This window comes from Nothoprocta perdicaria, unplaced genomic scaffold (genome assembly GCF_003342845.1).
Source record: "Nothoprocta perdicaria isolate Ctin4 unplaced genomic scaffold, notPer1 scaffold_44, whole genome shotgun sequence".
Taxonomy (NCBI): Eukaryota; Metazoa; Chordata; class Aves; order Tinamiformes; family Tinamidae; genus Nothoprocta; species Nothoprocta perdicaria.
The window spans coordinates 3,671,721-3,699,346 of record NW_020455688.1 but is presented as its reverse complement, the minus strand read 5'-3'; the positions used below and the strand labels follow the sequence as shown (position 1 = coordinate 3,699,346).

General features: G+C 42.0%; 2 protein-coding genes across 2 annotated transcripts in view; one reads left to right on the top strand and one right to left on the bottom strand.

Moving 5' to 3' along the window:
- The window catches only part of GSAP (gamma-secretase activating protein), a 39,444-nt gene extending 37,900 nt beyond the window's left edge, over nt 1–1,544 (top strand). The window contains exon 31 of the mRNA XM_026046431.1: nt 352–1,544. Coding sequence (XP_025902216.1) covers nt 352–452 — 101 coding nt within the window. The 3' untranslated portion in view covers nt 453–1,544. The remainder of the gene's footprint in view (nt 1–351) is intronic.
- Nucleotides 1,545–1,718: 174 nt separating this feature from the next.
- Nucleotides 1,719–27,626, bottom strand: part of CCDC146 (coiled-coil domain containing 146) — a 71,903-nt gene continuing 45,995 nt past the window's right edge. Inside the window, exons 5-19 of the mRNA XM_026046434.1 lie at nt 26,291–26,348; nt 25,559–25,735; nt 24,882–24,955; nt 23,398–23,625; nt 22,266–22,452; nt 18,590–18,685; nt 16,675–16,845; nt 15,244–15,332; nt 14,964–15,128; nt 12,345–12,569; nt 11,466–11,694; nt 5,765–5,893; nt 4,797–4,934; nt 3,796–4,044; nt 1,719–2,174 (exon numbers count right to left, since the gene is read on the bottom strand). Coding sequence (XP_025902219.1) covers nt 1,974–2,174; nt 3,796–4,044; nt 4,797–4,934; nt 5,765–5,893; nt 11,466–11,694; nt 12,345–12,569; nt 14,964–15,128; nt 15,244–15,332; nt 16,675–16,845; nt 18,590–18,685; nt 22,266–22,452; nt 23,398–23,625; nt 24,882–24,955; nt 25,559–25,735; nt 26,291–26,348 — 2,416 coding nt within the window. The 3' untranslated portion in view covers nt 1,719–1,973. The remainder of the gene's footprint in view (nt 2,175–3,795; nt 4,045–4,796; nt 4,935–5,764; nt 5,894–11,465; nt 11,695–12,344; nt 12,570–14,963; nt 15,129–15,243; nt 15,333–16,674; nt 16,846–18,589; nt 18,686–22,265; nt 22,453–23,397; nt 23,626–24,881; nt 24,956–25,558; nt 25,736–26,290; nt 26,349–27,626) is intronic.

The window sequence follows — 27,626 nt, the reverse complement described above, 5'->3', positions numbered from 1 at the left end:
CAGCCCCTCTCTGGGGTAGGGACCCTCTCTTCAAGAAAGCCTCCCCGGCCTGAGTGCACGTGGCATTTGTGCACTAGCTGCAACATGACTGTCCATGGGGCTTGTTTGGAAGCCAAACACAAACCACAGTGGCCCTAGGAAAGACTTTGCAGCTGGAGAGAACCTTGGAAAACCCCTTGGAGAGCAGCTGCCTTTGCTGACCCAAACTGAGGGGAAGCTGCAGGGGTTTGTGTAAATGCAAACAGCTCTGTGCAGTGCCTTAGCCCCGGGCATTCTAGGCGAACATGTTACTAGGCTGTGAAGGTTGCTTGTGTGCTTGCAGGTGCTAACTTTCTCGTGGTGCTTCTCCAGGTTTGCGGCCGTGCGAAAAGCAGGACCGAGTAAATCTCAGATTTGTAGAGGAGACGGCGCTAAGACACACCGTGATGCTCCTGGGCCTCAAGTATTCCTAAAATAGACCGTTTCCTTCAGCAGCCTCTCAGCTCTGCTGCTAGCACAGATACGCTCTTTCCCAACTGTGAAACTTTTAACTTAAATGTAATGTTGTTTTCAAAATAACCTTCACGTTGGAGTAGCTGTCATTACTGAGAGGAGGAAGCTACTCAAAATAGTATTTAGTCCAGTGCATTCAGAAATGAGTGGACTGAAGTTACTGACTTGCATATAAATCCAAGGGAAATCTGACACACAGCGGGTTTGCCATGAAGCTCCTCTGTGGTTCCATTTTATCCTGTCAAGTGCTCAGGTGGAGCCACAGGAGGTATTAAAACAGGCTGTAAAACAGGCTGTGAACATTGGTATTAGATTAGGTAACTAACTCCACAAGCAGGCCGATYCTGAGAAAGGTGGTCAGGTTGTGCTGTGAAGTAACAAGGGACTGGCAACTGTTTGCCTGTTTGGGTTAATAAAAGGTGTTCTCKGTACGACTGTGTGAAATGAGGAACAAAGGGGGAGTCAGGTTCTGTGGTAGTGCCTCAGTAGTGATGCTTTGGTTCCTYGTGGTGGTCAGGGTTAGCTACAGGGCTTCTGCCTTTGGGATTGTGTTCTAGTGTGTTTGGTTTTATAAGCAGCACAAAATACCACCTCCTTTAAGTGCCTATGACAGCTTTTTGTTTGTTTGTTTTGTTTTAGATATGTATAAAAATGTAAGYAGTGGAATTTTATTTATTTCTTTCCTTACAAATTTTAGCGTGGCAGGTCAAATCTCACTTTCAAAAAGCAATTGATTCAGGATTTTTGTTTTGTTTTGTCCTGTCCCCCCTGCTTTCCACTTGTATTTATACAGGATTTTTTTCTCTCTCTGAAGTCGTGACTTCAGGTCAAACCTGTGACTCCCTCTCCGGGTAGTTCCAGGTCTGAGGCTTCCTGGTGCCAGTGAGGCCGAAGGATCCCATTCCCGGGAACTCYGTATCCAGCGCACACTTTGCTTGGTCTTTCCCAGCAGGTGCCCCATCCTGCCCCTGTCATTGGCATCAGAGGAGCAGGAGCTTTAGCTCTCACACCCACTACCTGGGGAGGTGGAATATTTTCCCATGCTAGTGCCAATTTGCCGGGCAAGCTCGGACTGCAGTCCCAGTGCAGGAGTCCCTGCCGGTCCGTGTGTACAGGGGCTTGGGACTGTGTTCAGCTGTACTGAATTGTTACAGAGGAGAGAGATTACTAGAGAAGGTTTTCTAGGGTCTTTGTCTTTTTAATGGAAAGTATTGTAAAATATAATCAGCTGCAATAAACTTCACTTGGAAAAGAAGTAAGTCCAGTATGATAATTGCTCATTTTTGTTAACACTTTAAATGCTGCCCCCTTCCCTAGGCAGGACGAAGGGATCACTGACCGTTGGGGCATCCGCAGCTGCTTTGTTGGCAGGATGGGAATGGGGACACACCAACGGACCTTCCTTCCTTCARAGTAGTTCAGAGGCTCCTGGCTTGAGATTCGGCAGCACCAACAGCCTCCCTGGGGCTCCGTGGAGCTCTTCAGATTTCGATTGGCTTCACGAGGGGTTTCCTGAAGTGCCTCATGTTGGAGCTGGGCTCGCTGGGCTTGAAGGGGGCCAGGGCGCCGTAGGGCCGCGGCAGCGGGAGGCCGCGCTCGCCCGTGGGCACGTAGGCCTCGGGGCGCTGCTGGGCGGCCGGGCGTGCGTGGCCCTGCTCGCCCGCCGCCTCCTCGGCGGCCCGCTGCAAGGGAGGAGGGAGACACTGGGGCACCACGGTGAGGAGGGAGACATGGCCACGCTGGGCCCAGCAAGTCGGGAAACCCCGACTGGGAGGTGAGCGCTGTTTCCCGGCCCTGTTTGTGCTTGCAAGTTTGTGCTCTGAAATAATCACAGAATCCCAGAATGGTTGAGGTTGGAAGGGACCCCTAGAGMTCATCYAGTCCARCCCCCTGCTCCAGCAGGGACACCCAGAGCACGGGGCACAGGGCGGCATCCAGGCGCCTTTGGAAGATCTCCAGAGAARGAGMCTCCACAGCCTCCCTGGGCAGCCTGKGCCAGGGCTCTGGCACCCTCACACCAAACAAGTTCTTCCTCACATGCACATGGAGCTGCCTGGGTTTCAACTTGSACCCATTGCCCCTTGTCCTGTCACTGGCCACCRCTGAGAAGARCTTGGCCCCTTCCTCCCTACATTCTCCCCTCAGGTACTTAGACATATTSATCAGATCCCCTCTCAACCTTCTCCAGGCTAAACAGGCCCAGCTCMCTCARTCTYTCCTCATACGAGAGATGCTCCAGTCYSTTCATCATCTCTGTCRCTCTCYGCTGGACCCTCTCTAGRAGCTCCACGTCCCTCTTGTCCWGGGRAGCCCAGAGCTGCCCCCAATRCTCCASGTGCGGCCTCCYCAGAGCTGAGCAGAGGGGCAGGATCCCCTCCCTGCCCCTGCTGGCAACATCCTCCTGGTGCAGCTGGGAGCCCTTCTTGCCCCCAGCAGTTTGAGCCTGTAATGGGCTGTTTCTTGTGAGGAAGCAGCCTGGCCTGCGCCCTTCCTGCAGCCCTCAGGAGCAGGAGAGCACCCTGAGAGCAGCGAGTTGCTGCGCGCGGCCCCGGTGCCTCYGAGCCCTGCGCGGCCCCGGCAGAGGCGCCGCCGCTCCCAAGGGAAGCGGAGCCGTCGCATGAGGAGCAGTGTGGGTGCTGAAGAGCTTCCTTATCCTGAACCCGTTTTACTGCACAAGTTCTGATTGGCTTCAAGGTCTGTAAATATCTGCACTGGGTATTCCCCTCCTAACCTTGCTCTCCTCCTAAATTTCCATAGAGAGACCAGCACAGACTCAAGGATTCGAGCAGCAGAGCTAATTGCCCATCTCCAAGAGCTTCCTCATACACACATCTCATGTTTATACTGATTTTTATAATGAAAGAGGCATAGATTACTGCAGGGCAGAGTGTGAAGCACTCTTTGCTACACTGCTATCTATCTGCTTGCTTTTACCCAGCAATTCTACTACTCCTGTTCTCATACTTGGGTATTTCTCTTCCCTTCCCCTTGCAGCCTCAGCCTGAAATTGAACTGAATTCAGCATTCCTCCCTGATGCCTCTCACTCATTSCCCCCAAAACGCTGCCACATAAATTTACTTTATAAATTGAAGATAACTGCTCCTCTTCATCTGAAGGATTCTCTGTATAAGACCAAGTTGTGAGCAAGCCAGGCTGCAGCTCTACCYCCGCAGATGCGTGAGATCCTGTGTGCTTTGGGCGACTGCCCTGCCTGTCACCTCCCCAAGGGCTGGTGGCTCCCGCAGGGGCACGAGGCAGAGCAGGGCCCAGCAAGCAGTGAAGGCCACACGGCAGAAACCTACCTGAGCTCTGGCCTCAGCTGCTGCTTTGTGCATCCTCTCGTTGCGCAGAACCTTCAGCCATTCCCTTTCGGTGTCCTGGGGAAGGGGGAGGCCTTGCTCCATCCTCGAGGAAATGGTCAGCAGAAACTGCTCCCTGTCCCTCACCTCCTGCTGCAGTTTGATGGCGAGYGCTTGCTTCATGGACAGCTCTGCAACCAGAGCCATCATCTGCTGTGTTTTATTCTTGATCTTCTTCTGCAGCTCATTTGTCTGAAATCAGTAACAGCTGCGTTTTAATCATATCCTTGGTTCTTTAGATACTTACTGGACGTACCAGGTAGATGAGCATTAGGTGCATGAAAGCAAAACAGCTTTTCTGCCCAGAAGGGGTTAGGATGAAGCCTTTCCGTGTGCCAAACTGAACAAAGAAAGAAAATCACCCCGGCCCTGTTCTACCCCAGCTGCTTGGCTGGGTTTCTTTGTGTGTCTCCCTTTCACTGAGCTCTCTCATTCAGAGATTTTCCATTAAGGAATACGTTGTTGTCAGAAGGAAATAACTATAATAGTACAAAAGTAACTAGGGAAAATTACATCTTTCTTCTGTAGCTCTGCCTGCTTAAATAATAAGCTTTGAGCCACATAGATTCAGCTTCGATCATGCTGCAGGACCTTTCCTTTAGCCATTAATGTGCTTGTTGTGGAAGGATGTTCAAGTAAACACGCACAAGGAGGATTCTCCCAAGTTAGTAACTGCTCAGTGTGAGAAAGAGCTAGTCCTGTATTTGGTGGAGGGCAGTGTTTCTGCTACAGCTGGCTTTCAAAAAGGAAGACAGTGTATTGCCCTACAGCCCTGGCTAGGTCTKCACTGCAGCTCTTACTAAACTGTAAGTTAATCTGAAGTTAGTCTGAAGACTAACCCGTAACTTTCAGGTTTGGCTGTGGATGTGCCAGGCCCTAGCTGTGCATTTTGCAAGCGAGTCTTGCCCCGAGCGGGGTGATCCCTTGGCGTGGGGGCCGCTCACCCTCTTGGCGAGGAGCAGCGTGTCCCGCTCGCCGTCGCGCGCGCGGCCCYGGGCCCGCTCCGTGAGCCGGCAGACCTGCTCGTACACGAAGTCCGTCTCCAGCAGCTTCTCCTCCTTCCGCAGCAGCTCCAGCTCCAGCTGCGGGGAGAAGGGACAGGCACGGGGCGCCCAAGGGCCTTCAGGGGTCGCTTCCCAAGTAACGTCCACGAGCGGCCATGGGAGATCACAGAAAGGACTGTTTCCACCCCGAATATCGGACCCACCTTAGCTCAGGCTGTTGCCCTCAGCAACCCAGTTCCTTCACGTCATTCCGGCCCCTTTGGGGGTGGGGGATTGCACAAACCTTATTTATTACAGCCTTCCATGGTTTTCTTGAAGGCATTGACTTATTTTCCTAGTGATTTCTTTTTAAAGCTTCTCGATCTTTGAGCTATGCCRTTGGTAGAAGGTTTCAGCTGTTGTTTAAAATGAAGCCTTCCCTTTTCCCTTCCCTTATGGTGCTCAAGAGCACTTGAAAGCAGGAGCTCCAAAGACCCTGCAAGGAGCCTGTTGTGTAAGCCAGGGTGGGCTGTGCTCCAGCCTCCCGGAGCTCCCTCCCCACTAAGGGATGGCTGAAAGCAAAGCCAAGCCGTGAGGCGAGTCCTGGCCACGCTCGGCAGCGTCTCTCTTCAACAGCCCCTGGCCAGCTGGGATTCCAGCGGAGGCCTCGGCTGCCCCTGCTCGGCACCTGCACGATTCCTGCCCCGTGCAGCGCAGCAGAGCTGGCAGCCTCAGGTGAAATGCTGGACACAGAGGGGACGGTTTTGTGCCCCYATAAAGGGGATGGACACCTGCATCCAAGAAAATACGGTTAAAATTAAGAAAATGCCTTATAGAAAGTTTACCTAAAAAATCTCTGTATATCATTTGCATTTTCTTAGAGAAGCCAGTGGCAGCACAGGAGATCCTGGTRCAAGGGATTACGTTACCTTTTCGATCTTCTCTACCAGTTCGGGTGCAGATGGGTCCTCCCCTCCCAAGATTCGCCTTCTGGTCTCGTTCTCAGGGTCAGCAAAGATTTGCTCGAGATGTTTAATCCTGTCCTTGCACTGGGAATACTAAAATAACAAAAGCCCACAGGAGTTATCTTTAGGCAACAAACAAAAGGTCCCATTTTTGCTGTGTGACGAGAGGGAGGGTCTCGGTGGGTCGGGTTTGCTCCAGGAGAATCGTAACCAAAGCGCAGGAGATGCCCTGGGCCCGRGGCCTGCAGCCACCTCCCGAGCCCGAGTCCTGCTTTGCTTCCAAGGCCTGACAGGGATTTCCAAAGACAGCGTGAGCAGATCCTCATCCCACAGTCCCTGTGGCTGCTCTGAGGCCAACACGCAGGGTCCCACCTCGTTTTGGGGCTGGGGTAACACARAGTTTATAATTTTTTTAAGGAGGTGACACTGGCAGTTTCAGCATGGAGGAAAATCCTTCTCTCTACCAGAAATGATGATGCCACCTGCTGTTTTTTAYACTCGGGAATACTCCAGATTTGGGGACCAGGCCGGGGAAGCCTCCCTTGTCCTGTGCTTCCCGATCTTCTGTTTGCCCCGAGGGCTCCATGTGCTCAGGGAGGTGGGAAGGCCTCGTGTGTGGGATAGGTGAGTGAATGAAACGTGTGGGACCTGCTGCTGCTCTGCTGCTGGCCACGAAAGCCCCCAGAGCTGTTGACCTGTAGGCTGCGTGTGTGAAGCTCCCAGGCGAAGGTCCTGGAGTGGCTCGGTGTGACACGTGGAGCAATGTGACCCACGAGGACAGCAGTGCTCTGACCCTCCCAACACAGTCACSTTTAATAAGGGTTTTCCACAGTACCCTGCATGGAAACCCCCTTTCTCACAACCATTCACTGAAGGGGTGACCAGGAGCTCCCACCAAGTTCTGATGTTTGAACTTGCAGCACTGACATTATTTTCTGCTGTGATATACGTATCAAATCTATCTGTACATATCAAATACACAGAGCTGGCCATCTGTCAGAGCACTGTCTTAACCCATCAGCACGAACATAAACAGGACTCTGATAACCTGATATATTGTCACCTTCTCAGGTGACAACATAGAGGAACAAGTGGTCCCTGAGACCTCAAGCTATAAAGGGCCACCAGGACCCAGTAAATGTTTAGATGTTGCTACAGTGACAGGGTTACTTAAAGTTGATGATTTGTGTTTGAAATGGGAGAGGGAAACTGGACAGATGGTCCCTTGTGATAAAGGAGCGTCACCAGAACTTCGGTTTTGAAAATGGTAAAGCAGTAGCATCCAGGTCTTTCCTTTGCACCTTTTCTAAGAATAAGACAAAATAACAAATAAACCAACCCCTTAAATTACTATAATTTCCTCAACAAATCTTGATTTGGTTTAAATGCATGTTATTCAATATATAACCAGCTTTGAGATTCTAAGTCTGAAAAGCAAAAAAGGCCCTGCCTTACTGAAGTGCACTTTAAACAAAAGATATAGGAAAAGCRTTTACAAGAGAGGCCTTTCTTAGGTTTGATTTAGCCAGTGACAAATGATTAGATAAGAGAGAATGCAAGCTTAGATGCTGAAAAGACTTGTCAGAAAAAATGGAGTTTGGGAGCTCTTTTGGGGAACTTCAGATAAAGCAGGTGATGTACCCAGAGCACTAGAAAAGGGCAAATATTTTCCCTATATTTAAAAATAGAAAAAAAAAAAGGAGTTAAAATTAGAGAATGACTCGTTCTGGCATAACTGGAATTAGAGATAACTTATCTTCATTTTATGAAGAATAAATTTTGGAACAAAAAAAAATCGAGTATTAGTTGTAAGCAATTAGAAAATAAAATGAATAATAGCCCACATGGACCTCTTGAACCATACCAAACCTATTGGATATCCTGCCAGGATAATTTAATGGGGGTGGGATTGTGTCAAGTTTTAGACACTGCACTTTAGGAAAAATAGAGATTATCAGGAAAGGTCTCATCTGCTCCTTCTTCCTGATCACACTGTCCATAGCAGGCCTGTATTATCACGTCCCCCAGTTCTGTCTGCCCACGATCCTGACCCCTAAGCTCTCAGCTGGTCCTTCACCCATCTCTGGGCCCTCCTGAGAGGTACCTGTCATGCTTGTTTCCCAGAAAAGGTMTAGGAGCTTTCCCATAATGGCATCCTATAGGCACGTCCTGTGCATATGCTTGGGGTGACCTCACTTCAGCCCTGTTTTAGGATGTCCCTTCTGCTCACATCACTCTGGACCATTGACTTTCCAGTCCCATCCACCACTTCTTCACTTGTTGGTCATTCTCTYTCTCCTCATCATTCCTCACTTAAAACTCTTCTTACCAGGTTGGCCAGGTTGTTGGCTGAGATGCTTTCAGCCGCTTGGCTGTGTGGAAGCCATCTCTTCTGAGCCATCATTGCTCTCCAAAGAAGGTCCCATGGTCACAGAAAACAAAGCCCCATTGCCAACGAGAGCTGCACAATGAATTGTTGGCCGGCAGGATTGAGCCTGTCTCCTAGGCCTATCCTCTCTCCCCATGGGATCTAGAGGAAACCGCCCAGCCCTCATGCCCTCCATCACAGCTCTAAGTGTCAGGTGGAGCAGGAGGTTCCTTCTAGTGCCAGAGGTCGCCAGCTTCCAGCCTTTGCCATTGGGAGAGACTCCACTTCCCAACCCCACAGGCACAAACCCTGCCCGTCCGCTAGCRCCGGCTCTTCAGGCTGCTGAGCAGCGCGGGAGCAGAACTGGTTTGGCCTGGGAGCAGGTTGCCAAGATTAACCCTTTAGCCCTGTTCTTCTGTGGCTCGGATTTTGTAGGCTGCAGATTTTCATGAGGTCAAGATTTAGATAAGTTTTGAGGCCAAATGGCTCTATACAACTGTCAGTTCCTGTATGTTGGCTTAGCCTTGAGGCATAAAACTCCTTCTTGGAGTGTCTTGACAGCTCAGCAGGTCTATGTTTTGGCCTAATTAATGATTAACGTTAAATATTTCTTATCAAGGCAAGAAGGCAGATTAATTTTCATGGGTCATTTCAGTCAGCAGGAACAGCCCCTTGATGTTCAATCACATTTAAAAGTTACACAGTTTTATACCCTGGGGGAAGCCAGCCTCCCCCTAGATTTTTTGTGTATCAGATAAAGGAAGTATTTCTAAGCATTTCTGCCTTTGATGATTTACACTAATAGTCACAAAAATATCTACTTCAGATTACTAACATTTGATTAGAGTAGATCAAGTATAATTAAGAACGTATATTAAATATTAAATAATATCTATGCATCAAAGTTCCACAGTTTCATGGAAATATGTAGACTTTGACAAAATGTATAAGAGTGGAATAGGCATCAGTGTGATGATTAAGCAGCTTGTGTGGAATACAGGGGACCTAGAAGAAATTCTTGTCCTTCCTGAACTGGCCACAGACTTAACCTCTTTGTTTCCGCTTCCCAGTGAGCACCATATTCACCTAGATACTGGGTTTAATTCTTTAGCCTGTTGAACCCACCCATCCATTCATCTCTTCACTGAAATAAATAAGGAAATTCCTGTTTCAGCTGATTTATTGGCACTTAAAGCCTCCCTCTAAGTGTTGAGACTTAGACTCAAACAGCGTTGCTAAAAAAATCAAAACATATCAGTCAAACGCCAGCCAAACACTGAAACCTTTTCCTATTTTGTGGCACTGAATCTTGTTTTCCTTTCATCTCTTTTTATACATATTTGAAGTATTGTCAATAATTGATATCTAGTTCATTCAGAACCAGAAAGCTTACTTCCCTTGTGGAGGGACCGAAAGGGAGAACATGCTGGGGAATAACATTGGGAGATGCAGCCTAGCAGAAAAAGAGCGGAGACGAGAATAAGAAGACAGAAGTTGAAAATACCCCAGGTACAAGAGACAGGAGGGGCAGGCAAAGGGGGAGGAGATGATCGAAGAGGTGCAGGGCTCAGCCTGCCTAATTCAGATTCTAAACTGTATTGCAAACAAATCTAAATATAAAACACAGACAAATGAGAGCGGAAAGGGAAGTCCTTTCCTGACGGATCTCAGCTTGGCATCAGAGGTTGGTTTCATAGGCAAGTGAAGTGATTTAGGTCGGTGTTCACCACACTGAGTAAAGGACTTGAGCAAATGGTCACTGTTGTAAGAAATTTTGCACGTCCTAACTGTACAAAGTTGAGTCTGATACGGATGTGGGGACAAGTTTATAATCAGGGCAAGAATTGGGTATTTGAACTTGGCACCAGCACCACAATGCAGATTCAGAGATTCAGGCTTATGGCTTGTATTTAAAGTATGGGGATAAAGACAAATATATTGCAACTGTGTCTCCTTAAACGTAACGGTTATTGCCCTYGTGAGGAGGGATGTTAATGCTAGAAGAGCCGAGCCATGAGGAGGTGGTTGGACTGGTGTTGAGTTTGAATCACCCAGCATTCAGGAACAACAGTGCCAAGTTCTATTTAAAATGCTGATAACTGGTTATTTGGCCACTGAAGAAAAATCTTGAAAACTTGATAACATTTCTTGAGAAAACTCTACCTTGAATATCACAATAGTCTGCATTTGCCTACTTTTTAATGTTAGGCTGATTTACCAAAAGATCACAAGAACCTGTGACAGCAGCCTCCCTTTAGCTGTGACTTCATGCTTCGCATGAACCATCATCATGAAGAAGGTTCCAGGAAGGTTACAAAATCAGCCTGAGGAGGAGAACCAAAGTTTCACAACTGCCTATCTCAGCTCAAAAAATCATCTGCGTTTTGCCACTGCATTAGTCTCAGGGACTCTTAGTCTCATACTGAATCGTATCCAAAAACCAASTCTTGTTCTTTTTGTCTATAAGGAAATTTTCACTCTCCATCTCTTCATCATTTAAATCTGTAATCCCACTATTAGCTTTTGGAGGATACAACTTGCATAAAATAAAAATTAACATGAAAAAWTAATCTTTTAGCAGAGCATGATTTCTTTAAAAGGCCAGACGCACAGAGAAGTGGAAGCACTATCCTGCAGTGAGTCACAGCTCCCATCTATGCACTTACCAATGGCTATGGTACCCCATAAACTAGGATTTTGTGCAGACACCACTGGAGTATGTATGGAAACAATTTCCATCTGGAGATAAGGTCAGAAGTAAATGAGCCATTTCAGAAAGAATGTCCAAAACAGTGATGAACGCTGCAGTTTGCTAATTGCTTAATGTCATGTTGTAACTAGAACTAAAACTTYCACTGTTTTTGTGTAGAAGAAAATGTATGTGGATTATATCACTGTAGGCAGCAGAGTTTCCACAGTAGGTTCAGGGTCAAGTGTGAATTGAGTTATTATTTTAGAAATTTGAAGAGCTAAGTGTCCTCCTCCCCCTCTCCACCTACCCCCACTTGTAACAAACCTCATCTCGGTTCCCATTTTTCCCTCATGACTCCCGTTCTCCGTTTCAGTCACACTGACATTTTGAGCCATGGGGGTTCACCCATTCTGCATACCAGGAAAGCAGTTGGTATGTGCATAGCAAAGCGTATGAGGCAGCCCAACAACTCATATATTTCCCTTCGCAAACATGCTGCAGTGCTTTGCTGACTGGGACACGAGCAAATTTTCTGTGTCAACAACCATGTTGCACAAGCAGYATTTTTTGCAAACCCACAGGGCTCTCTCTCTTTTTGCACCCACCTGAATCTGRAGCACCACCAAATCTCCATCGAGGGCACTCTTCATCGGCAGCATTTTGACACACAATTCAATTTGTCTCCTCTTCTCGTCTATTTTCATCTTCAGAAATCTGATTTTTTCATCCATGGCGTGCAGCTCAATTTCGCCACTTCTACACATCATCTCTTGCAAATTTATTTTATCATATAAAATGCAGACTTCTTCTTCTCTAGTTCTGAGCAAAACACCGCTGCAATAAGCCCAAGATGGAAAGGAAAAGAATTAAATGATTTGAGTATTATTCAGTGTATCCCACTTAAGAGCATAACTTGAAAGGTAGTAATAACCTGGTAAAGTGTGTTAAGAATTCACAAATACTATTTTAATATCGTGTAAACAGATCAAATCATTAAAAAGTAACAACATACTCATAATTTGAAACTTTAGGAACACACAATTGCAAAGCTACTTTAGTTTTTCATGTTATTTTTAAAGCTCTTCTGGCCTTTCATAGCATTCATTCGAAAAATATGCCCAGTTTTACATCATCAGCATTTTAGGCCACATCTGTGTCCAAAGCAGGGCAGAACAGGAGGCTACRAGCGCTCGAGGTGCCGAGAAGCTGCCCCTGATTTGGATATGAATTCTGCAAAGCAGCAATAGCAGCGAGGGAGAAACCCAAACCTCTGGAAAACACAAAGTGCCTCTGGCCGCTGCAGTGGGGAGGCTGCTCAGGGAGGGGTGGCAGGGGCAGCCTGCAAGGATTCCCCATTAAAAGTGATCATAATTGGAAAAAATATTGTTGATTCATGACTACAAGCCCAAGCCTATGTCACTAATGGTAGGCCTGCTCAGAGCTATTTCAACATCAAGCATATTACATCCATTTTATATTTATACCTCTCATTTTGCTGCTGAATGGCCCTTTCATATTTTTCGCGCTGCGCTACTATTTCTTCTTCTATGGCCGTGATCATATTTGTCAGTCTGTCCAGATCCAGCACCTGCTGCTCTTTCTTTTCTTTCATCTCGTGCACGACTTGTACAATTTTGSAATAATCATGTTTGAGGCTGTCTTTAATTGCTACGTTATTGGCATTCTTCAGGCGGCGTCTCTGCAGCGTCCTTTAACACGACGGAAAAGTGGGAGAGTTTTTAGTCCCTTCAATTTAATAAATATTCCAGAGCTTAAACTAATTCCTCAAATACACAAAGGCTCCTCTATGTCACTCTGGTGCTTCACAGAAGTATTCAAAGAGGTAGAAATGCTCTCTGGGAACAGCTTGTCTGTACAAGCTCTTTCCGACTTGAACAGAACTGGATCAGGGCCCAAGGGAAATGCTATAAACAGAGCTCTGCACTGCAGCTATTTTCTTCTCAACGGGGTACTCCAAAGGGCTCCCAGAAGTAAAGTTCCATAGTGGCAGTATCAACCGTGAAGCGAATTCTTAATGTGCAGAAATCCTGCCCTCTATTTAAGCGGTACAGTTTAAATCATAGCACGGTTATAATTCAAAGGGCTCCACATTTATTATTTATGAACAGCAAACATATCAGCACGCTCTCATGAGAAGGGAAATCATCGATCTCCCTGCTTGGCGGGGGAGAAAATAAAAACAAAGCAAAAAGATGAGTGGAAAAATCACAAGGCAGGTCCACGAAAGCATCCACGCTGCCTTCTACATGAAGATCCCTCCCTTCAAAAAACAACTGTAACTTAATAATTTATCAAAAATATTGTTTTGTTGCCACATATGTGCTAACAATGTGGAATTTAGAATTACTTCAGTGAATCTGCAGTGGGTGCCACCTCTTGCCCTGGCAGGGGCAAGATACTCCTCTCAAAGGGCAAGGGAGAGCGAAAGAGGGAGCAAGGAGCGCGGATCCGCAGGGGAACATCCTGCCTCTGGCCCCAGCTCCTGCCCTCAGTCATTGGATCGTTGTGTCCAAAGCAGCGAGCTCCTTGCTGCTTCGTTGCCCCTGTGCACACAGGAATAGGAGCCCTTCCCTGTTCCACAGGCTGTTACTGAACTGAATTATCCTTTCGTAAAGCAAGTTGCTGGAAAAGACCAACACCACAACAGAAACACAAAATGTTATGAAATATTTTACCAAGAGTGTTTATCTTAGTTGGGCTGATCCTCTATTTGACCCCCAAACTGCACTGGTTGCAGTTATTGATACTAAACTGGAATTATGCCCATTTTCCATAGGCAGTGGAATTATTGATCATCCAGTTTTTAGCTAGTTTTAAATCCACATCTGCAGAGATCAAAATTTCTGTCGGCTCTGTGCTGGAGTAGGATCAGCTACAGCTGGGTACCTCTGCTATCCAGACACTATATATTTGCCTTTTTAATCTTTTTTTTTTGGCCTACTTTCCCCAGTAACTGATTGGGAAGGCCTCAACACTTTGGGGAGAGCCCATTAGCTTGTGCAGCCCAACAAGATCTCGTGAGTCAGTGGGGGTCTGTTCTGCTCCTCTTCCAGGCAGCCCCAGCAGGGCTTCGAATCCAGCTACGCAGCGTTTCACAACACACTTTGGGCGCRTGGATCCCAAATATTTTCTTGAGTGTGGTTGCACAACATTTTGGCACCAGAAAAACAAGTTTTGGGTAAACCAAGTTATTTGTAAGCTCTATTTTCACTGCATTATTTTGTATACACAATTAGCTCTTCACAGACTTAACAGTTTAGCTATCTTATTTTCTGAAGACATCTTCTGAGCTACTGCCATTCTGTTCGTGTCCAGTTGCAGAAGATCAGCTCTAGGATGCCTCCAAAAAGACATCTGCACCAAACAATGGTCTAGGGAACACGGAGTCATGTGCACCAACTGTTCCCTCTCACCCTCTTCGTCAGGAATTTAACCTTTTGCTTTGACTGAACTTGCCTGGAAATTGAAACCATGTTCTATTTGATCCGAAATAAATATCCCACAAACTTCAATTTGAGGTTGAACCAAGAAACTCAGTTTGTTCTAATTTACTCATTAGGCAGCCACATTATTAGCTAGTGACTCATTTAACAGTACTGTGCAGTGGGCTGTTGTGGAACCACATAAGGATTGGGTCTCCTTGTTTGAGGGCACATGGGTGTGAGTGCGACTGCTCATAGGTGTTCACCCCACATGTAACAGCCTGTGAAATCAGACGTTAGAAACCTCAAGAACTGGGATGCAAGGAAATACAATGAGAGTTTTTCCTTCTAAGCATAGGTGAGAGTACCCAGGCAAACTCCAAAAACATTTCAGTGCTAGGCAGTGATGCCCAAGCTCCTTTGCAATCATTCAAAGAGATTTTATAAGGATAGATCAGGTTTTAAAAATCAGAATGATAAATAACTATCAAGTATGATACAGTCAGATTAGTCATATCTGAAATAGAACTAATCATCTCTTAAGATTCCTCGGACCTCAATTCTATAATGTTATGATACTTTTAATAGTTAAAATATATAATTAATTATAAATCATTCTTAAATCTATAATTGTGATCTACAGCTTACTTTAAAACTCACCTGTCCCTGGTTAAAGCCGTGTTCCTTAAATTTTCCAACTCATTTGTTAGCAATTTTACCTTGTCTTTAATCTCAGTTGTTTTCTGCTGAGCAGCATGCACCAAATTTATACATTTATTCCTTTCRTTTCGGATAGCATCATACATTTTAGCAAATCCTTGGAGTCTGAAAAAGTGAAATTGTGAAGGAAATAATTATAATGATTTTATGCATACATCATTTAGATAAAAAACACTTTAAATATGTGATTCCATCTCATGTATTACTGGTGTTTTCTTACTGTTTTTGAACTTCTTTTTTCCTCTTTTTATGCTCTCTTATTTCAAGGTCCTTTCTTTTTATTTCTGTAATAACATTTTGGAGTCTTATCTGAAATTCAAATATAATTAAACGAACACTTTAGATATTTCAAAAGATCTTCAAATAATTAACATGTTTCAGCGATTTCTCTTAGATGAGAAAGAGACAGTGAGATTATATTGAAAATTTATTTATAGCAAAATGCTTTTTCTGTTTAGAATATTAGTGAAAGAATGAGCATAAAATACGAAGGAGAAAATACTGCAAACAATACTAGAGAATACAACCTTTCTACATTTATTAATCCAGCAATGACTGCTAACAACAGAGCTAATTTGATGTTGTATCTTAAAATGCTCAGTTCCCTCTGTCCAGAGCTCTGCTGCTTCTATTTACCAGTTCCATTGCAGGATAATTATTTGGTAAATCCACTCCAAAAGCTGTACCTTGAATTTCTGGTGGACAAGAAATAAATAAAGATGGTGTTTTCAGTCCTTGGTAGCCCTGTGTCATTAACCAGCAATGGACTGGCCTTTCTCCCTCCTTGCTCTCAGGAGGAGATTGGTGTTAGGAAAAGCTGGTGGCTGATGGGTTGCAACATGTAGCATGTGTGTTTGTTAAAAAATTTGAATTATTTATGCTTTTTGATCTCGTTCTGGACTTATTTTTATTGAAGCTGCAAAGCCTGAAATGTTTGTTTGCTCTACTTTTATATATTGCTACAGATTCCCAAAGTGCCAGATGGGGAGTTTGTCTGATTTATTAGTATAAAGACAAAGAGTTGTGGGAGAATAAGTAGTTTGTTCACAGATAGAAATCTGGTCTTTATATAAACTGTGGAAGCCACAGCACACATGATATTGTAATAGCAGTAAGTGCAGATATTAAAACACCATCACAGTGAGTTACTAGTTTTAGTAGGAAATGTTTTTCTTCCCTGTTTCTTTAAATGAATATTGCAGTGGACATCAGCAACATAAAGACTTGTGCCTCTTTGAAGCAGTTTTGAAGATAAATAGAAGCAGTTCTGTTTATCTTCCAGCATTCATATATTTGTAAAGTAAAGCCTATTGCTGCTCTGCTTCACAGAATCTTAGTTGATTCTGTGAAGTTGACTCTCTCTTTTCTGTCCCTTTCTTCCAGAATTGTTCAGTTTATCTTGTAGACTTCAAAAAGAACACCTTTGAAATACTTTATTTCATTGTGGCATGATGATATTTTAATATTACACTGCACCATAAATTGGCAAAAAGAAAAAAAGCAGTATTATATGAGCTCCATATGTGGCAATGGAATTCCAACATAAGTGGGAAATGAGAGTCTTCTCCTATAAGACTTCCCTGAGTAATATTTTAATTTCTCCAACTCTTACTTTAGAATAGTATTGCAGCTACCTTAGATATTTGTTTACCTGGGCTTTCCGAACCTCCTTAGATTTCTGCTCCCTTTCCTCAAGCTTGACCCAAGTGAGACGTGCAAGTCTGGACAGCTCATCCCTGCACTGTTCCTGTTCTTTGAAAAGCYGATCTTCTTCAGCAATAAATGACTCCAACATGTGCGCATCCATGCTGGATATCATTTTCTAGAAGAAAATCAAGTTAAGTTCCTTATGCATTGCTGAATCAAGGGTGGCAAACCCAGAGTTTGAGATACTTTATGTTTATCTGCAAAATGTACATCCATACCGTCTACATGGATTAAAAATAATAAATAAAAATATTGCCATAAAATACCAGCTGATGCCTAAGATAACACGCCAAAACATTTTATGACCTAGAAATATTTCTGTTCCACAGTATATCAATTCTTTCGGCTATTGAATATAAAAGTAGCAAAAGCAGAGTTTTCAGCAATCTGCACTAGAAAAGCTTGGAAAAAATATTTTATAATAACAGCCTCCAAGAGCCTTGCTCCTTTAAATCAAGATTAGGGAATACTTAGATCAGAGTTTTTGTAACTATGGAGTGAATGGAAGTTTGAAAACAAGCTTCACAACTCAGTAGTCAAAAAACATAACAAGATAAAAAAAAAATTATTTGATAAAACCTCCCTGCATTGTTTTGCATGAATTAACCACTGAAATGACTCGCCAGGGACCTTGGGCAACTGTTCCCCGGTGGCAATTTTAAAATCAAGACTGGATTTTTCTACAAGATATGCTGTAGTTTAAAGAAAAGTTAAATCAGGGCACTCACATGATCTATGATATATTGGAGGTCAGACTAAATGGCCGGAGTGGTTCCTTCTGGCCTTACCACCTTTGAATACTCTTACTAGGTCTTAAATGCCCACTATATACAGCAGGGAGTACTGAGCTTTAAGACAATAAATTTAGTGGTCTAAACCAAGCAAAGGGCCAAAAGACCTTTTAGAAATGTTGGGGATACAGTTAATGCACTCCATGGTCCCTAAAGAGCTATTTGCAGCCTCAGGACTCAGTATGGGGCTGTCATCTATCCTGGTATATTAGACAGGGTCATGTAGATGTCTAATGACTATGGAATAAAATACAAGCTGAGTTCTACCCAATAATTGAATTCAAGGAAAGAACAAAAAGAGGATGGATATGAGCTGTGCCAGGGGAGGTTCAGGTTGGATATTAAGAAGAATTTCTATGCAGTAAGGGCGGTGAAGCCCTGGAACAGGCTGCCCAGGGAAGTAGTGGAATCACCATCCCTGGCAGGGTTCAAGAAATGTGTAGGCGAGGCACCTAGGGACATGGTTTAGCAGGGATGATGTTGAAGGGTTTATAGTTGGACTTTATGATCTTGAAGGACTTTTCCAACCATAAGGATTTACGACTCCATGGAGATAAGGAGGAGGCAGGGCAAGAACACCCTCTCAAATCTATCACTTCTTATGAAGTTGTTTGTATAGCGGCAAGTCTGAATACTCCTGTCATCAAGACACTTGCATCTCCACAGTATATTTGGCAGTGTGTAGACAGGCATATAAAAATGGTAAAACTTTGAAGACGAAAAATTATAATGTGGAAATACTGATTTGTCTTTGCTTCAACAAAATACTCTGCGATATCCAAAGACACAATCACATTGCTAATTGTAATGCAGTTTATGATGGTCAGAAAAAACTTGAACTAGAAAATATATGTGCTTCTTATTTGCCAGTATATGTGAAAATATTTTTCAAATATGGCAAAAAAAAATTTTCTAAATGGAACAAASAGTATGGCCTGTTTTCTCATCAGAAAGATTCAGCCAGAGATTCAGCAATTCTTCTACCAAAATTTATTTTATTCTCAAGTTTGCAAACAAGCTGTTATAGAAAAGAAAAAAAAGAAAAAGAGAGAAAGCAGAATTCCTCACCTGTTCAGCTAAATTTCTCTTCTTCATTTCAATTTCCTTTTGTAGTTCACGTCTTCTTTCTAATAATGGTTCGTTGTTTTTAGGAATATTTTCTGCCTACAAAAACAAGTCAGGAACACTGAATGATGCAAATGAAAGATATAAAAAGTGCAAAATGCAGACAATTTTTCTCAAGCAGTTAGATACATAGGAAAGATGCTCTTTCTGTCTTGCTACATTACCTGAGCCTTCTTAAGACCTCTTGGTCAATGAGTTTCTCAGCAATACATGAAAATTAAAAGTTAGTATTAAAGTCAAGCACTTCTCRCAAGATTTTCACTATATAAATTTATCTTCAGAGCCCAGTTTCTAAATACTTCTTTTTGTAAATTTGTAAATTTACAGTTTGCAAATACTGAATTTACCAGTGTGTGTTTTTCTGCAACTAAACTATAGTAAACTATGAAGTGCGAATGAGTGACAATGTTGCTTCTAATTTCATCAGTGATTTTCTGAGTGAAATTCTGACCTCTCTGAAAGAAAAAAAAAACAGTTTACCACTGACTTCAGCAGGGTTAGTGTTTCACATCTGTGTGGATTTTAGATCACATTTTTTCACTTAGTCATTGAAATTTTACAGTTTCCTCCTTAGACTGAAAGAGTCAAAACAAACTGCAGAACCACTTATGAACTACTACTTTTTGCTACCTGAAAAGTCACTTATTCAGTCATATATTAAAACTAAGTGTAGGGAAGAAGATAAGTTAGAAACTAATTTTAGACCAGAACATCTCTCAATAAAATATTTCTGTGATACAGATTATATCACATTTTACAGATTATCTTATGTTACAGATTATAAAACAAAACAYTATATTGACCTTAGAGTGGCTAACTTCTCTTGAAAAATCTTTGCTGTCATAGATARAGAGGAAATAAACTACCTAGGCAGGCAAACATTTCTTGTCTATAGCTGCAAATGTATAACTCATGCATGTGAAGGAAAAAACCCACAGCCATTAAATGCCACATGTGGAAGCTACACAAAGAAAAATGCATTAAAATCTTAAGTGTCCTTCTTGGATCATAATCAGATGTTAGGAGTTGAAAATGCTACACCCGAATACAGATAATGAGATCTTTTGCACTTGTGAAATGTTTTTGACTTCAGATTCTGTGATAATATAAAATTAGATGTTATTTCCACAGCTTAATGGAGAAGGAATCAAGAGGTGCAGTAAAGGTCGCAATTAGGTTGCCTTGGTTTTCGATGCTAAATCTAAGACTAACTCAAAGATTTGACCTAGATTTGCTAAAATAAATAAAACCTATTCTAGGCAAGTTATTTTGGATCTTGTAGAGAGAGCAATCATGTTATTACTATGGAGTATATATTAGTTATCACTCCTGCTGCGTGAGAGGCTGCAGTGTCTGTAAATACCCAGCTCCACATTTTCAAGGCGCACTTCTCAAGCCACCACCAAGTTCTTCAGTCTAAAAGCAGAAAGCTCCTACGAACAGCTTTAATCCCCTAGGATTTTGTGTTGACAGGGCTGAACCGAGGCTCTCCGGGCTGTCCTGGGGTTGGTTGGGTGGAGGAGAAGCTCGTGCACGAGAAGGACGGGCCCTGCTGTGGGGCTGGGAGCCCAGTTCTCTTTGGCCCAGAAGGTCGGCGTTCAGCAAGCGCTGACTCGTCCCAGCTCGCCAAGGAGCAAGGCACGGTTGAAGGAAGTGTTGGTGTGATTTCCTTGCTCTGTGAACCAGTCACTCTGCTTGTAGCACGTGACTTACTTAAAGTAGGAGACATCTGGGGAAGCACCCTGAGGTTGTTTCTGTATTTGGATTTTTATATTAGCATTTGGTTCTTGTGAAGTTTTGATTGGAATCACACTGAGTAACTGTGAACCTGGCTTATACTGGTAGAGCAGGAACTTTAGCTATTTTAAGGTTAAAATATATTAATATTTTTCTAGGTGTGCTCCCAAGTTCACAAATAATTTTAAATAGTCTTAAGGTAGGCAGAGCAGCAGAATGAAACCTGCCACTCTGGCCCAATACTRTTTTGGAGCTGATGACGCTGCAGAAGAGCCGTGATTTCACATCTGCTCTTTGAAATGAAACCAGGAACCCACTGGACAGACTAGGCCGAATATATGGCCGAGGCCTAAGCTGTGCTCATATCCTGTGCCTGTATCCCGTGATCACAAGATTAAGACACTGTTTGGCCTTCCAGTTCCACCCGTGGTTGCGYTGCGGGAGCCCTCTGCACCCCACCAAGGCGGGAGGGCCTCAGGCCGAGACCTTGGACCTCTCACACAGTGTCCGGGGCTGGGCTGGGCCCTCGCCCAAGGCAGTGAACTTTAACCACAGCTGCCAGTGAGCTGGGATAGTTTTATCACTAGATTAAGAGGTTTTGAGCAATTCTGTTCCTCCCTTCAGGCATTTTTCCTCAATAGGAGTACATAAAAAAGAAAGTAAAACAAAAAAATCCACAACTTTTTCCCAGGTTCTCCTGCATGATATTGAATACAAGTCAACACAAGCTGTAAGAACAAAATCTGGATTTTAAGATAGCCCATTAATCAATATTTCAGGAAATTTGGCCTATTTTTTCTTCTTTCTGTAGATACACAGGATTTTTCTTTTCCCCAGATAGGTAAAAATTATCAGGTGATTAATTACAGATGTGAATTCAGGAAGAAATTTCAACTTYATTTTTAAATAGAAAGAGGCGGGAAATAAGGTATCATGGAATAATAATAAATATTATTGAGCAATATTTTGAGTTTTATAATTAGAAAAGCTATTTATGTATGTTTTTAATACTATGAAGTTATTTTTTTAAAACATGATATAAATAAGATTATTTTGCTGCAATGAACTGCTTGGAAGTACCATGAAAAACTGCAGTGACACTGCGTCAAGTTAGGAAACATCAACTGCTTATACATTCAATAATTATTAATTTTTTTCTCCTGTGAAAAACATTTACTTGGCTAAGAAAGCTGCCTTTAATAACACTGACTTAAAACCTAGACCAAGCAAGGAGTCAATGTAGGAGAAAAATTAAGAAGCAGAGAATTGAATAGCCAGTAATGGGAAAAGAGGATAGGAAAGAGTCCTAAACAAAGTAAATTTCCAGGAAATTGGAAGGAGAAAAACAAGGAAATTTTGGAATAGAGAAGCGCAGTGAGACTGCCCTTCAACAGCAGCATAGGACAAGGTACAAGTAAAATAGAAGAAAGAAAAGCAGTATGGAAAGAGCAGTAGGAGAAAAACTGGTACAGAGAGGAATCAGAAAAGTGATATATGAGTGGCTGTGAAGAGACTATAGGGAATTACATTCTAACATTTAATATCAAATTTTATATACTGCTTGTTTTGTCTCCTGGAATAAACATTAGAAATGATGATAGTAATAGATAAACACTCTGCATTTTTTAAAAAGATSTATCTTTTTTTCATCTAAAATTAGATCTAGGAGCCAGGCAATGCTAGAGTCTACTTGTCTGCTAGAAATTTCTTTAATTTCAACGAGCAAAACACCATATTATTTCTCTCCTTATTAAATGCCTATATTCTTACAGTGCCTCAAAGGAAGGCAAAATGGCCATAATCCCATGGAGTGAAAGGATTTCCCAATCAATTTTCCAATAGGAAAATGTAGAACTATTATGATTCATGTATTCATACAGACCTCTAATTTGAGTCTTTTATGCTGGGACTTAATTTGATGCAACGATTCATGAGACATTTTCAATTGTAACTCCATCTTTTTTAAATATCTCATTTCTCTATCTTTCAGTTTTTGCTTATGAGTGAGAATATCGTGCTGTTTTTCCTTCTCCAAGGCACGTTTATTCAAATAGTCCTCCAGAGCTTCTCTATACAGATATACAGAGAATATACAGAGAATTTCAGCAATGATCATAGATGAATGCAAACAGGCACAATCATTTTATCAGATCTGAGCACTGTGTAATTATAGCTGAGCAGTAAGACAAACTTAGAAACTGCTGTCAGAAGTTACCTAAAAAATATTAGGTAAAATTTGGGTAACTTTGATCAATGACAATATTACCCCTGATTTCAATGAGGTGTCAGAATCTATGCTAACAATGCTAAAAAATTACAAAAGACATATTGTTACTTAAAGAAGAAGAAAACATATTTTTAATATGAGGACATAATCACATGTTTTCATCACTCAGACCTTTTGATTTGCAATATACCTATCCTTTAATAAAAAAAAATAAAGAYAATTTAAGGTATTGATGCAGATATGGTTACAGTGATACCTCTTTTGTAAAGAAGGAATCGTTTGCAGCTTGCAATGAAGCTATCAATTTATTTTACTTTACCGAGTATATGAAAGCCTGTAATTTCAAGGAAATACTGAAGAGAAGAATGGTCAGTTCCCACCAAAATTCAGAGGTATGTTGGTGCTGAACCTATGACTCCCATTTGAAAATCAGAATACTGACTTTTCTGCTTGAGTTAACTTTCTGAGGATTACACAGAGGGAAGTGCTTTTCACTGGAGAGGGAAATCCTCTGAGCAATTCCCCTTTTAGAGAAAAATCCTGAGACTTGCAGAATTTTATTAAACTCTTATGTTTTTTGATGTTCTTTTCAAGCCAGATCCTAGTTTCCAGTAATTCAGAAAACATTTCTGAACTCTAAAACAAGCCAGATATTTTCCAGTCTCCACTGGTTGCAGGATGAAACTCAAGAACACAAGCAGTGCAGACTTTTTATGAGAAAACATCTAGATATTTCAGACAGAGCAGTGTTTACTTGTACTGCATGGCTCAAACTTGCTATTCTAACCTGTCTGATAGGACTGCTGATTCATTCTCTCTGCTAATTTCTAGTAATTTAGTCAAAGTTAGGAATTCTCGTTCTTTGCTTTCGAGCAAAGCTCGTCTTCCATCCAATTCCTTCATTACATCTTCTTTTTCTTGCAAAACTGCTTCAATCCTTTTATCAATAGTTTTAAGGTCAGCATTTAACKCTTGTATCTGCTTATTGAGGGCTTCTTTCTTCTTCTCTGCATCCCTGGGGAGATACGTTAAAAAAAAAGAGCACAGCTTCACATTTCCATGCAAACACCTGAATAACAAAATATAATTTGCCAGCAAAACTATGTGAGCTGCACAGTGATCTACTGCATTATGTTCTAGAGCAGACTGCATACAGTGAAAACCTCTACAGATGAATACAAGTCAGAGCAATTAGAGCTCATTACATGACTAGAAAGGAGCTTAGGGCCACGACAGCATCTGAAAGAGTTCTAGTAATCCCACTGTAACACTTCCAAACACTGTGATGTGACACAAGTGGAAAACCTCAGGCAAATAGACCATTAGTAGCCATCTACACAATATTGTGCTCTTTTCCAGCTGTGTCTCTGTATCACTATACCAAAAATTTATTTTTATTATATGGTGATAGTGTACTAAACAGAGTATTTAGGAAGAAAAAAAATGGCTATATAAGTTTTAAAATGGAAAATTTCAACATAGATAACCAGTGACTCTATTACAAATAGGGACTGTAAGCAGGAGACACAAAAACTTCAGCGTAATTCTGTGCTAAAAAGACACAAAAATTTGTGTTCGTCCTGGATGGCACTTTTCCTGCTGTGCTATGCCAATGACCTGGCTGAAACTGTAAAATACGAATGTCGTTTTCTGCACACAGAAAGCAGCACATGTCACATGCAGCAGGATGAGAGAGAGCTCAGCTGCAGGCTGCAGAGATAGGAGACCTCAGCTCCTGCCTTGCATCTTCCCAATTGAAATGGGACACCCAGGAATTCTTATCAGGAGCAGCTAATGAGACAGCTCTGGCTAAGCAGCTGCTATGAGAGGCAGCCCAAGGGGATGTTTATTTAGCTCTGGCCAGCCTGCATTTGAGCTCCCAAAGCTGCTATAGTTTCCAAGAGGCCAACAGAGATAAACTGATACACAGTCACTGAGGATTGCAAACCCCACAGAGGACTAATTCCTGGATTACTCAGTGTGCATAACCATTTAAGCATTATTAGCCATTAAAAACATACTGGGCAGATCTGATACTTATTAATGGAGCATAGTGAGAGGATTACCAATTTTGACTAAGCTTTGTGCCAGATTTTTCTTTATGGCCTTAAATTGATTCTGTCTACTGTATTTTTCAGTAAAGCTACATATATTTTAAGGTGATTATAGACACTTTTTTTTTATTCTAATTTTAATCAAAAATTAACTGTCTCTATAACAAATGTATAAATATAAGTTACATATCTATGCAATTGTTTATTAAAAGCATACACTTTTTTGCGATTCATCTTCTCTGTTTCTTTTCCAAGTTGCACAGGAACGTCAGTGATCTGAATTAACTCATCCTAGCGACAGATGAGAAATGTTAGATTAGCAGCCTATACATCTGATGCGGTATCACAGAACTAGCATTTACATTAGACTGCTGGAAAAAAATGTACAAGAAATGTACATTCAAATGACTTGAGCTTGTCACAGAAACTTGTAGCTGTTATCCTTGTAATTAATCATTATGATAATTACCATAATATTATGCCTGCAAAACAAAAGTTATGGTTGATTATTATTATTATCTCCAATTATTATCTGTGTCATGTTAAAAAAAGGGCAAAGATCTGGATTTTTTTTCTTAATTCTCAGGACAAATCTGTATTAACTATGATGGGAGCATGAGTTAAATAGTGTAACACAGCATAAGCAACAAATATGCCATTATAGAAACTATTTAATATCAGAATCATGGTTTTTTTATTATTGTTTCTTAAGGACTAAGAGTGGAAATGGAACAGCAGCAGGTTTCATTATTACTGAAAATGACTAACATATAATGTAATGCCATGTAATGATTTGTGAGTGCAATGCCATGTAATGACAAACAACATTCAGAATATTCACTCTTTCCTGGGACAAATCCATATCATAAACACACACTATCATTTGCGTGTTACTTTCAAATTGGACTCCTTTTCCAGGAGCTTCCCCACTGCTTTCTTGTTTTTTGAAATCAACTTTTGCTTGGACGAAATGTCTTCCTTCATGGCATTAATTTCCGCTTTCCGTTGGACTGCTTCTTTGCGGAGCTCATCACAGTTTTCTTTCAATTGTTTAATTTTCTTATCAGCTTCCTTCAAAATTAAATCAAAGATCAGATGGTTATTATTGTCCCTTTTACAGACACAGAATATAACAACAATCATTCACACTGAGTAACCATAACATTTTTACCATGAGGTATAAAATATAATTTATTGCTAGGCTTGTATTTATTCTATGAATAATTAATAGAATTTTATTTCCAACAAAACCACACATTCATCAAGACTTGACTGCAAATGCATTTTGCACATTTGTATCTTGATACCAAAAACTTGCTGCCAGCTCTACGTGCAGTACAACTTTGCTGAATGCAGTAAACCAAAAGAGAGAAAACCAAAGACTATTCAGATCTTTTATGCATCAGTTATTCAGCACTTACTTTAGAGTTATTGAACCTGAATGACATCACATAGTCTCTTCTGTAAAAGCTACCTCAGTTTTTCTATGTATTCTAGATTTTTAGAAACCCTAGATTTACAGAGTGGGAAAATATTTTCATTCCTATTTAGATGAAAAGCTGTTTTAACTTTTATATACTAGCTAGCAGGACATAAAAAATGGCTTTTCTTGTGGTTCATACTYACACTGTGCTTTGGAATTCTTTCATATTCACTTTCCAGCAATCTTTTCTCTTCTTGCAAACTACAGGAAAATCACAACAGAGCTAAATACATTAGTACTATACTATCAATAGAAACAAAAAAAGAAAGAAATCTATCTTATGTAACAATAATACGTACAGTAAAATATCATGTAGGTGCCTAAAGTTCTCAAAGACTTATTGACTTAATGTACACATGCAAATTTATTCTACAGTGCACACATCTGAACTTTCAGCCTGACACTTTGCAGTTTTACCACCTCCTCTAGAGAGGTATTTATGTCACTGTAGCTCTTGGGTTTACACTCATGAGGTATAAGGAATCAGAGGGCACGCTCAGGTCCTCTCCACCTCAGAACACAATTTCTTTTATCTGTAACTGAGGCAGGAGATAGGAGGAGGTGGGCTGCAAATAGCCACAAAGAGAGCCCAYATCAACCAGCTGCTGGTAAGAAACTTTCCTCTTCCTTTTAGTGATTGATAGTTCACACCATGAAAAAACATATGGGAAGGTCCTCAAACTGAAACAGGCTCCTCTGAAAAACATTCTTGAAACATAACAGGGAATATAGACGGAGGCAATTGGGTATAATAGAAAATTAAATTGAATGACCACAGGTGATCTTATCCTATATCTGAAAACAAGTTGCAATGTCATTTCAGGCAATTTTAAAGAAAGATGTCAAAGGCTGGCGAAAGTTGAAAAGGCAAGAGAAGTCTCTTAGATCTTCTAGGTATATTTAAATAATGCTGCCCTGAATAGATTAAGGACTAACTGCTGAGCCGTTCAGTAGAGGTTCAGCTAACAGAAGCTGAACCACCAAGCTCACTGGACTTACAGTAAGAGTTTCTTGGTCTTGAGACTCTGAAATTCAGATGACTGTGGGGAAACAGGAAAGTCCTTGAGATGGATGAAGGCAACTCAGAGGTTGGCATTTTAGTGGTGGGTAAGTAAACACTGCCAAAGATCAAACATCAGCCTTGGCATCTCTGGAGAAAGCCAATACTTCCCTGTGCATCCATTGAGCAACTCYGAACCTACATGGGACATCTGTCTCCAGCAATTTCCATCTTGGTGCAAATGGACTGAACTTGTTGTACTACTGACTGGGAAACCATCAGGGGGATCTCCCAAGATTTTCAGCACCTATGATGACACTTTTTGAGACTCAAGCTATAAATGACTGAAGATTACAACTGAGGAATACGTGGGATACCCAAATCMTGCTTTGCAGATATAGCATTAAATTCCTCTTTGTGATTCCAGAGGATGTGTTGGTCACACCTCTTAGGAGCTCAAGGTGTTCTGTTAGAAGCTG